This window comes from Brachionichthys hirsutus, chromosome 17 (genome assembly GCF_040956055.1).
Source record: "Brachionichthys hirsutus isolate HB-005 chromosome 17, CSIRO-AGI_Bhir_v1, whole genome shotgun sequence".
NCBI classification, from domain to species: Eukaryota; Metazoa; Chordata; class Actinopteri; order Lophiiformes; family Brachionichthyidae; genus Brachionichthys; species Brachionichthys hirsutus.
The window spans coordinates 12,796,896-12,808,276 of record NC_090913.1 but is presented as its reverse complement, the minus strand read 5'-3'; the positions used below and the strand labels follow the sequence as shown (position 1 = coordinate 12,808,276).

At 57.0% G+C, this 11,381-nt stretch overlaps 2 protein-coding genes across 2 annotated transcripts; both read left to right on the top strand.

Moving 5' to 3' along the window:
* Positions 1-426: 426 nt before the first annotated feature.
* On the top strand, positions 427-2,111 carry pgap4 (post-GPI attachment to proteins GalNAc transferase 4). Its single transcript, XM_068751413.1, has 2 exons — positions 427-444; positions 904-2,111. The coding sequence occupies exon 2, from the start codon at positions 975-977 to the stop codon at positions 2,109-2,111; it is 1,137 nt and encodes a 378-aa protein (XP_068607514.1). The 5' UTR covers positions 427-444; positions 904-974.
* A 1,803-nt stretch (positions 2,112-3,914) lies between these two features.
* Positions 3,915-11,194, top strand: tpcn3 (two pore segment channel 3). Its single transcript, XM_068751177.1, has 19 exons — positions 3,915-4,009; positions 4,373-4,455; positions 4,533-4,647; positions 4,926-5,054; positions 6,584-6,700; positions 7,415-7,533; positions 7,700-7,801; positions 7,892-8,018; positions 8,096-8,291; positions 8,540-8,684; positions 8,751-8,936; positions 9,028-9,092; positions 9,170-9,257; positions 9,343-9,412; positions 9,487-9,703; positions 10,108-10,198; positions 10,294-10,407; positions 10,483-10,595; positions 10,737-11,194. The coding sequence occupies exons 1-19, from the start codon at positions 3,935-3,937 to the stop codon at positions 10,856-10,858; spliced, it is 2,274 nt and encodes a 757-aa protein (XP_068607278.1). The 5' UTR covers positions 3,915-3,934; the 3' UTR covers positions 10,859-11,194.
* Positions 11,195-11,381: the final 187 nt, after the last annotated feature.

The following is an 11,381-nucleotide window of genomic DNA, read 5'->3' as shown; positions in this document are numbered from 1 at the left end:
TATGGGAGGGGGTTCAGTCTGGATCTGTTGGGTCTATGGGAGGGGGTTCCATTTGGTCTAGGGTTCAGTGCCCAGTCGGAGCCCAGATTTGAACTGCCGACCTTTCGGTCATTGGACGACCTGCTCTTCCAACAGCTCCCCTAAAAATACTGTAATAGTTCAAATCTGCAATAATCATTTTCTCTATTAAATGAAACTAAATGTTTTGTGATCTTTTTATCTAAACGTACGTTGCTCTGGGGCAGCACGGTGGTGCAGTGGGCAGCGCTGTCTCCCCGCCTCTCGCCCGGGACAGACTCGAGTCTGCGCACTGGGCAGAAGCCTCGGCCACCCCCGGGCAGTAGGTGGCAGTAATGCCCCTTTACGAAGGTGCAGCCGCCTTAACGACTGAAGATACGAAGAAGCGGAAGCAGCTTCCGCGTCTGTGACGACTTCCTGCTCGCCGTGAGTTTTCTTCTCTTTTATTTTTCCTGCGCTCATCAGACTGTTAGCCTAACAGCTAGCCTGCTACTCGCTAGCGCTGCTGTTTAGCTAACTATCTTTGATGTAGCACACACTTAGCCTAGCTGCTAATCATGGCGTCTCTCCGCGCTACACGTTCGGTCGTCATTACACGTCATTTCCGCTCCACGGGAACCCGGTTCTGTTATCGGCTGTAGTTAGAACCCGGAAAATATGACACCGGAAACCGTCACGTACTTCCTGGTTCCAGACCGGGTTTCACCGTAAACGGTGACACCGATCAGAGGTGTGTAGCCCCGCCCCTCACGAGAAACGGCTCACCCACGAGGGGGGGCATGTTCGGAGCCCCTCACAGATGGTTCAGACTTCGGTTCCGGCTGTTCGCCTGGACCCGGTTCCGGTAGGATGTTTGGTTCCGACTGCTCTGCCGTCTCTCTGCAGGTGACCGGATCACCTGAGTTCTGAGCAGCTGAACCCTCGTGAGCAGAGTCCACTTCCTGGTTCTGTCATCAATGCCTCGATGGAAAGGCGCCGCCAGCCGGGTCCTGGTTCTGTCCGTCCTGACGTTCTGCGTGGTTCTGCCGCTGTTCTGCCACCGGCTGCTCTACTCCTACTTCTTCATCAGGTCCTTGTACCTGGACTCCATGAGCGAGGAGGTGCTGCAGGAGGGCCTGGACCGGGGCCAGGAGGCGCTGCGCTTCTGGCAGGGCGCCCCCGCCCCCGCCTCCCCCAGGTTCAAAGATGCCGCTCAGCATCCTGAGCTGCAGGTTACCGTGGTGACCGCCAGGCGGAGGGATGGGCAGGAGTTCCACTACCTGCTGCAGGTGATGAAGCAGCTGAGCGGCCTGCTGGAGGGCTGCGGGGGGCGCCGTTGTGCCGAGGTGCTGGTCTGTGACGTGGAACGCGGGCCCCTGGAGAACCGGGACGCCAACCTGCTGGAAGGTCACTTCAAGGTGATCCGGCGCTCCCCCCAGGAGCAGAACCAGAACCGGGAGCAGCTGGACCCGTTTGAGCGGGAGAAGAGGGACTACGTGTTCTGCCTCCGGCGGGGCTGGACCTGGTCCCGGCCCCGGAACGTGGTGGTCCTGGAGGACGACGCGCTGCCGAGGACGGACTTCTTCGGCGTGGTGGCGGAGCTGCTGTCCCGCCGCTTCGCTGGGGGGGCGCTCTACGTGAAGCTGTACCACCCGGAGCGGCTGCAGCGCTACTGGAACCCGGAGCCCTGCCGCCTGCTGGAGTGGGTCGGCCTGGGCCTGGTCGGCGCCACGGCCCTCCTCATCGCCACCTCCTCCGCGCCGTCCGCCGGCCGCCTCCTCTTCTTCACGCTGTACTTCATGGCCACGGCGGAGCTGCTGGGCCGCCATTACCTGCTGGAGGTGCGCCGACTGTCCCCGCAGCTCTACGCCGTTTCTCCCGCCACGGAGTGCTGCACCCCCGCCATGCTGTTCCCTGGCAACGCCTCCCTCCGGGCCGCCGCCTACCTGGACGGCGCCGTCTGCTCCAGGGGCAACGCCAAGGACACGGTTCTGTACCGCCTGGCCAGGACGGTTCCTGGGGAACGCTCCCACAGCGTGGAGCCCAACCTGGTCACCCACATCGGGGCGTACTCCTCCATCAGGCCCAACCCCCCCAGGCCCAGGCTCCTCTGAGGGGGGGGGAGGAGTACTCCTCCATCAGGCCCAACCCCCCCAGGCCCAGGCTCCTCTGAGGGGGGGGAGGAGTACTCCTCCATCAGGCCCAACCCCCCCAGGCCCAGGCTCCTCTGAGGGGGGGGGGGGGGGGGTACTCCATCAGGCCCAACCCCCCCAGGCCCAGGCTCCTCTGAGGGGGGGGGGGGGGGGTACTCCATCAGGCTCAACCCCCCCAGGCCCAGGCTCCTCTGAGGGGGGGGGGGGGGGGGGGGGTACTCCATCAGGCCCAACCCCCCCAGGCCCAGGCTCCTCTGAGGGGGGGGGGGGGGGGGTACTCCATCAGGCCCAACCCCCCAGGCCCAGGCTCCTCTGAGGGGGGGGGGAGGAGTACTCCTCCATCAGGCCCAACCCCCCCAGGCCCAGGCTCCTCTGAGGGGGGGGGGGGGGGGGGGGTACTCCATCAGGCCCAACCCCCCCAGGCCCAGGCTCCTCTGAGGGGGGGGGGAGGAGTACTCCTCCATCAGGCCCAACCCCCCCAGGCCCAGGCTCCTCTGAGGGGGGGGGGGGGGGGGGAGTACTCCATCAGGTTCAACCCCCCCAGGCCCAGGCTCCTCTGAGGGGGGGGGGAGGAGTACTCCTCCATCAGGCTCAACCCCCCCAGGCCCAGGCTCCTCTGAGGGGGGGGGGTCTCTGACCTCATCATGCTGGAACCCGCCTGAGGATCCGGGTCACCAGAACACTAGCTAACGTTAGCGTAGCACAACGTGCCTTTCATCCTTCCTCCAGACTTCGAGCTGCTTTCATGACGTTGAATGTTTCAGGTGTGAAAGGAGAACGCTGCTTCCTCATTGGTTGGTTTTGTTCGGCGACCTGTGGGTGGGCGGAGACGTGAACAAACATCATAGTGCTGCTCTTCGTTTAGCTTTCGTTGCGGACCTCATGGATCTGATGCTGTTTCTGCTCTGCTTTGTTTGCTGTATCAATAAAGTTCTGACTTTAAATGAAAGGAAGATGAAAGATTCTTGTTTTTGTCTGAATGTTCACTGACTCGCTTTGAAATGGGCCGTAATGAGCTGGCGGCTCATCCTGGGTGTGCCCCGCCTCTTGGCCGTAGTCAGCAGGGATTGGCTGATGAAGCGGCTGCAGACCAATCATCTCGTAGATAAGAAGAAGGGTGGATAAAATGTAAACATCGCTCTGTGGCTCCACAGCGCCCCCGGAGCATTTCAGGGCACACATGGAATTACACCCAGGGGCGCACATAAACTCAGACAGGAGGAGCAGAGTCTTCATGAGTACAGCCCCCCCCCCCCCCCCCCCCCCCAAAGGAGGAGCAGAGTCTTCGTGAGTACAGCCCCCCCCCCCCCCCCCAAAGGAGGAGCAGAGTCTTCATGAGTACAGCCCCCCCCCCCCCCCCCCCAAAGGAGGAGCAGAGTCTTCGTGAGTACAGCCCCCCCCCCCCCCCCCCAAAGGAGGAGCAGAGTCTTCGTGAGTACAGCCCCCCCCCCCCCCCCAAAGGAGGAGCAGAGTCTTCATGAGTACAGCCCCCCCCCCCCCCCCCCCCCCCCCCCCCCCCTTGAATCCTGCTCCTAACCTTCGCGTCTTGCGTCACGTGTGTTTTGTCCTCCGGTCCGTGAAGGCAGCGTGAGCAGCTTTATTAGAGCGATCAAACAGCAGCTGGGCGGACTGGGACTGGGACTGGGACTGGGACGGGGACTGGGACTGGGACTGGGACGGGGACTGGGACGGAGGATGGAGATGGACGCCCCGCAGTGACGTCAGCACCCGACGGGAGGACGAGGACAAAGTTGTGCGGAGAGAGGGACGGGAGTTTTCCTGCCATGTCGGAGGAGGAGGGGAACCTTCCTGAAGGGGGGTCGGGAGAAGGGAAAAGAAGGACCGGAGGGAACAAAGAGGTGAGCCGCTCACGTGACGGCAGCAGCCGGACGGACTCTGGACCGTTACCGGAGGAGGAAGTCAGTCAGCTGATCGATAATCAAAGGAACCTTCTGTAGAACCAGAACTCCTCGGCTTCACTTTTATAGATGATCCAGATTGGGTTAGGGTTAACATGTGACGTCACGTCCACTGTGACGTCAGTGCTCACTAATGCGCCCTGTTGCCTTAGCAACGACAGATTTAACAGTTCTACGAATCCAACGTTTGGTTTATCTTGGCGTTAGCCTACCTTGATTCTGTTCTGCGTTGGATGTGCTAATGCTAAGCGCTACTCTGTTAGCATCTGTTAGCATCTGTAGCATGCGGCGTTTGTGCTTCAGGATGTGGACCTGGCTTCGGTCTACGTGTCCGACGCTCAGTACAACAGGAACATCTACTTTGACACGTCGCCGGCGGCCGTCAGGTGAGTCTGAACACCTGCACACACCTGTGTCTGTCATTGTGTCGGCCTGTAGCTAATGCTAATGCTAACGCTTCCAGGCTTTACCTGCGGTACCACCACTGGCTCCTGAAGGTCCTCCTGTACGTCTTCATCCTGGTGGATCTGTCTCTGGCCGTCTTCGAGGACCCGGCGGTCTTCCCTCTGCCCACCTGGGTAGGCTGGCCTCCAGAGACCCGGGTCATGGTTCCTGATGGTTCCGGTGGGGTTCACAGCAAGTGCAGAACCGGCATTATTCTGTTAGCCCCGCCCCTATTTTGAGGCATAGACTAAATCTCAGTTTAGGTTTGAAGCCATTTCGGATGGTTTCAGATTGTAGAATGGGCGTGACATCATCAGACCCTAACCCTGTACAGGAAGTACTACGATACTACTGCGTGTATAAGGGGGATGCTAACGATGCTAACTATGCTAACCAGCTGTTGTCTCTTCAGGCGACGATGCTGGTGGAGCTCGTCTGTCTGCTCGTCTTCACCGTTCGACTTGTTCATTACGCCAAAGTGATTCCTCGAGACAAGTTCTGGAAAGATCCCAAAAACATCTGCATCATCATCGTCCTCATGGTAGGAGGGGCTTATTTGGCATTGCTCGACTGGAGGGAGGGGCTAGACGGCTGAAAAGCCAGAGAGACTTCTTTATGTAGAGCTGTTGTTTACATTAGCATCGTATGCTAACGTGTTCCTGTCTCAGCTGGTGTGATAGTACTGCCATCTAGTGGTCGGAGGTTCAAACGTGACGTTAAGGAGAAATTACATTCAGAACTGACTGCCTGAAAATCAAAAGAAACCTCTGCACTGATTGGTGGACACAGCGATGATGTCATGTGTAGAAAGGAACTTCACTCTCTACTAGCATTAGCAATTTAACATCCTGAAGTATAGAATACAGTGAATGATATATAATATAGAAACAAAACTGTGTGTCTGTGTGTGTGTGTGTCTGTGTGTGTGTGTGTTTGGGTGTGTGTGTGTGTGTGTGTGTGTGTGTGTGTGTGTGTGTGTCTGTGTCTGTGTGTGTTTGGGTGTGTGTGTGTGTCTGTGTGTGTGTTTGGGTGTGTGTGTGTGTGTGTGTGTTTGGGTGTGTGTGTGTGTCTGTGTGTGTTTAGGTGTGTGTGTGTGTGTGTAGATGTGTGTGTGTGTGTGTGTGTGTAGATGTGTGTGTGTGTAGGTGTGTGTGTGTGTGTGTGTGTAGATGTAGGTGTGTGTTTGGGTGTGTGTAGGTGTGTGTGTGTGTGTGTGTGTGTGTGTGTCTGTGTGTAGGTGTGTGTGTGTGTGTGTGTGTGTGTAGGTGTGTGTGTGTAGATGTGTGTGTGTCTGTGTGTGTTTAGGTGTGTGTGTGTCTGTGTGTGTGTCTGTGTGTGTAGATGTCTGTGTGTGTAGATGTGTGTGTTTGGGTGTGTGTGTGTAGGTGTGTGTGTGTCTGTGTGTGTTTAGGTGTGTGTGTGTAGGTGTGTGTTTGGGTGTGTGTGTGTAGGTGTGTGTGTGTTGATGTGTGTGTGTCTGTGTGTGTTTAGGTGTGTGTGTGTCTGTGTGTGTGTCTGTGTGTGTAGATGTCTGTGTGTGTAGATGTGTGTGTAGGTGTGTGTTTGGGTGTGTGTGTGTAGGTGTGTGTCTGTGTGTGTAGGTGTGTGTCTGTGTGTGTAGATGTGTGTGTGTGTGTAGGTGTGTGTCTGTGTGTGTAGGTGTGTGTGTGTGTGTGTAGATGTGTGTGTGTGTGTGTGTCTGTGTGTGTAGATGTGTGTGTGTGTGTGTGTGTGTGTGTGTGTGCTGGCGGTGCTGACCCGTTCAGTTCCCCTTTACTGGACTTCCTGTCCCGGGATGTGCTGAGTCCACGTTCTGATGTTGTGAAACCTCCGCTGGATGAAGATGCTGATTCAGCAGCTTTCAGTCAGAGACTTCCTGGAGTCTCAGGCGACCAATCACAGCGCTGCTACCTTAGATGGTTTGTTTCTGTGGTCTTAGGGGGACCTGGTCTTGGACCTGGTTTGGGCTGGAGGCTGACTTCTGAAACAGGATCCAGATCTGGATCTGTCCAGGTGTGGACGGGCTCAGGGATTCATTCCAGATCCATTTGCTCTCTCCGGTTCTTCCAGCTCACCCTGGTCGACATGATCATCTACGGGGCGCTCCGAGCGGCGGACTGTAGCGCCCTCCGCTGGTCCAGAGTCCTACGGCCGCTGCTGTTGGTCAACGTCACCGAAGGGCGTCAGGTAATGGGCTCACCTGAAGAAGCGCCACCTTGAGGTTCAACCTGTTACTGCTGCAGAGTTTATAGAGGGCTGCTTGGCCACACCCACCACACCGGGTTAGCTAGCATGCTACATGCATGAAGGCATCGTGAGTGTCGGCTCCGCGGTGCGTTCAGGTCCTGCTTGGTCTCCGCGGTGCGTTCAGGTCCTGCTTGGTCTCCGCGGTGCGTTCAGGTCCTGCTTGGTCTCCGCGGTGCGTTCAGGTCCTGGTCTCCACGGTGCGTTCAGGTCCTGCTTGGTCTCCGCGGTGCGTTCAGGTCCTGCTTGGTCTCCGCGGTGCGTTCAGGTGCTGCTTGGTCTCCGCGGTGCGTTCAGGTCCTGGTCTCCTCGGTGCGTTCAGGTCCTGCTTGGTCTCCGTGGTGCGTTCAGGTGCTGCTTGGTCTCCGCGGTGCGTTCAGGTCCTGCTTGGTTTGTGCAGCTCCGCGGTGCGTTCAGGTCCTGGTCTCCGCGGTGCGTTCAGGTCCTGCTTGGTCTCCGTGGTGCGTTCAGGTGCTGCTTGGTCTCCGCGGTGCGTTCAGGTCCTGCTTGGTCTCCGCGGTGCGTTCAGGTCCTGGTCTCCGCGGTGCGTTCAGGTCCTGCTTGGTCTCCGCGGTGCGTTCAGGTCCTGGTCTCCGCGGTGCGTTCAGGTCCTGCTTGGTCTCCGCGGTGCGTTCAGGTCCTGCTTGGTCTCCGCAGCTCCGCAGGGCGTTCAGGAGCATCCGGAACGCTTTGCCTCAGATCTTCTACGTCTTCCTGCTCTTCATGTTCAGCCTCCTCATCTTCGCCCTCATGGCCCTGAAGCTGCTGGGAAAACGGTGAGACGACCTTTAACCCCGAACCCGTCGCACAAATATACACACATGTAACGTGCGTGCGTGCGTGTGCGTGTGTGTGTGTGTGTGTGCGTGCGTGTGTGTGTGGGCGTGTGTGCGTGCGTGCGTGTGTGTGTGTGTGTGTGTGTGCGTGCGTGTGTGCGTGCAGGGGCCTGACGACCATCGACGGAGCGCCGTACTTCAGGAGCTACCTGGACATCGTCTTCGACCTGTACGTCCTCGTCACCGCGGCCAACAGCCCCGACATCATGTGAGGCGGTCGCCCGGGGGGGGCCGGGGGGGGGCGGGGGGGCCGTGATGCGTTCAGGTCTCTGACGTTTCGTCTGCTTGCCGTTGGCAGGATGCCGGCGTACAACGCCAGTTCCGTGTTCGCCATCTTCTTCATCGTCTACATCCTCATCAACACCTACATCTTCATGTCTGTCTTCCTCGCCGTCGTCTACAACAACTACAGGAAGTACCTGAAGGTACGGAGTAATCTGATTACAACGCTAGTTTCTCTGGGGGGTCCACGTTTGAATCGCTGCACGGTCTCTGTCCGAAGGAAGAGGTACGGCAGCTGGTGAGGGCCAAACGGCACAAGATGGCGCGAGCGTTCGGCGTGCTGCAGGAGGGCGGCGAGCCGGCGGTGAGCCGGGCCGACTGGAACCAGCTGGTCCGCCGGGTGCGGCCCGGCATCAGCACCGCCCACAGGGAGCTGCTGTGGAGCGTCTCCGATGACAAGAACCAGGGCCGCATCGGTGGGTCCAGAACCGGGACGGCCCATTGGTCCACAGCGGGTTGCTGGGTTCAGTGGGAGGAGCCGACTTTATGAGCCGAGCACCTGAATGCACCATAAAGCCTGTACCTTAGCAGAGAGGACACGCCCTCCTAAGCAGGGAGGGGAACGGCCAATAGGAGCGTCCGTTGCCAGCAGGGCGCCGTGGAGCCCTTAGGGGGGCGCTGTGGCGCCACCTTCTGAGCATGGGTTTTGTTTTTTGGTTGACAGGTAAGCTGGCGTTCGTCCAATTGGCTGACCTCTTGAATATTGAAGTCATCACACTCAAGTCAAGACCACACCCACTCCGCAATGTGTGCCCCGCCCTCTACCTGTCGGCCCCCAGCCGCCTTCTCTGCCGGCTGGTCCAGCACCGGTGAGAATGACATCACGGGCAGAGGGAGGAGTCAGACGGGCGTCAGCTGACTGGTCTGTGTCTCAGGGCCTTCGCCGTGGCCTATGACATCATCATCCTGGTGAACGCCGTGTTCATCGGGCTGGACGAGGAGAACCCGATGGTCGCCGACTCGGAGTGGGCCTTCCTGGCGCTCTACCTGCTGGAGATCCTGCTGAAGCTCTACGTGTTCGAACCCAGAACCTTCTTCTCCAGACACAGCTTCTGGAACTGGTGAGATGACATCACTGTCCCCGAGGATTCTGGGTAATCCTGCACTGCTGGCTCCACACACCTGATGCTGAAGGCCTTGCTGCGTCTCCAGGTTCGACACCGTCATCGTCGTGTCTGCGCTCGTCGCCACCATCATCAACTCCGCCCTGAAGTCATGTGAGCCAATGAGAGCTTTAGTCCAGGTTCTGGTTCTGGTTCTGGTGCTGATTGGCTGGTTCTGGTTCTCCTTGTAGCGGGCGGTTACACCAGCCGCCAGATCCTGGACATCGTCTTCATCCTGCGGGTCCTCAGGCTGATCCGGGTGGTGGACAGCATCAAAAGGTTCGGTCTCATCTGACTGGCTGGTGGCTGTAACCATAGCAACAATAAAGTAGAAAGGATTCGATCGGTCGTGTTGCTCCACCAGGTTCCGTACGATCATCAACACCCTGATCCGGATCGGACCTGCCATCCTGACCTTTGGACAGCTGATCGTCGTAAGCTCCGCTAGCCTGTAGCATGCTAACATGATGGGTCCAGGTGGTGAAGCTGGCTCCGCCCCCCTCCTCAGGTGGTGTACTACATCTTTGCCATGGTGGGGATGGAGCTGTTCAAAGGGAAGGTGACCTTTTACGGCGACCCCGGCGACCCCAACGAGGCGTCGTGTGGCAACCCGCTGCTGGGGGGGACGGCCTTCGCTCGCCTCGGCTACTGCAAGAACAACTTCAACGACGTGGCGGCGTCCTTCGTGCTGCTGGCGGAGCTAACCGTGGTCAACCAGTGGCACGATATCCTGCCTGCGCCGCGATAGCTGCTCAGCTAGCTTCTTCTAGCTTCGATGCAGTGAAAGTGCTAGTGTAGCTAGCCAGCTGTAGCGCTGCGCTAACGTATTACAGATATACGTATATATATATATATATATGTATATGTGTATATAGCAGACGTAATGGAAGCAGCTAGCAACAAATAAATAAACTCACTCAAAAACAAACACTATGCCGCTGCCAAGCTAAAGGCAGTAGCATTGAAGGTAAATGCTAAGCTATGCTAGGACTTCTAGAAGTACTCTGATATGTAAAAGTACTTCATCTGGATCATTTATCGTTCTCAAGTAATCAGGGAGTGTAAAGTAACTGTAATGGAGTAAGCTGTGCTCTGATTGGTCGGATGGATGCCCTTAACGTGATGTCACTCCTCAGCGGCGGCTTCGCCATCGTCACCCACGTGTCAGCCAGGATCTTCTTCGTCCTCTTCCACATCGTGGTGGTCATCGTCATCATCAAGTAAGCATCGGCCGCCGCCGCCCGCTGACGCATCACTTCCTGCCCGCTGACGCATCACTTCCTGCCCGCTGACGCATCACTTCCTGTCCTCCCAGCATCTTCGTGGCTTTCGTCCTGGAAGCGTTCTTCGTGGAATACTCGTTGGAAAAAAGTGACCTGCAGACGGCGCTGGAGAGGAAGATCGAGGAGCTGGAGCTGGCTGCGGCCCAGTATGTTACCATGACAACCGCTGCCAGGTCCGTGATGTCACTCTGACTGGTGTATGATCGCTGTTTGTCCACCAGGGAGATGTTGGAGAGCCACCTGGTGAACGCCATGGAAACGGCTGACAGCGATCAGGGAAGCAGCCAATCAGAAGACAGCAAACCCGGCCTGAGGTTTAAAATCGCCTCCAAGAGTAAGATGCTTTTATTTTGAAAGACATGCCAGTTTGTTGCCCGAGCCAGGAGTAACCGTTCCTGAAAATGGATTTTAAAATGTTGTTGATCACAGTATTGATGATCAGTATTGGGGACGTGATTGATCCGTTTCCTGTCAGGGTACCGGACCGTCGACGCGCTGCTGCAGCGGATGTTCGAGTCCGATCTGGACCCAGAAGACGACGACGCCGCCGGCGCCGCCAGCGGGAACTTCTCCAACCCGACCTTCAGCGCCGCCTAATCAGTAATCACAAATATCTACCGATCGATTGATCGGTTTTACATTCGCTTATATTTTTCTATTTCTGTAGTTTTGTAGAAACGTCACATGAAAACATTCAAATCAAACTTTATCAAATGTGTTTCTGAAATAAACAAATAAATATGGAAATAAGTGTAAAAGCAACGCCGAATCACTTTCATGTTTAACGTCGACTCAATCAATCAATATTGATCGGAACCTGGACTCACAAGATGCTGGGCCTTCTTGGTGAAAGGTTTCGTCATTACGTAATACTAGTTAATATCAGAATACTTTATTGATCCCAGAGGCAGAGTCCGTCAGCAACAATAGTGAATACTGTAATCAATAATCAATATGAACGACTCCCGTTCATCAGCACCATGAAAATAAAGGAACGCTTCCTCTCTCGGATTAAAGGTGCTTTTATTTTGAAAGCAGTGACCGGATGTTGTGCTTGCGCCGTGTGACGGGCGTGACGTCGCTGGTTGCGGAGCTGCAGTGCGGAGAACCGGGCTCCCTC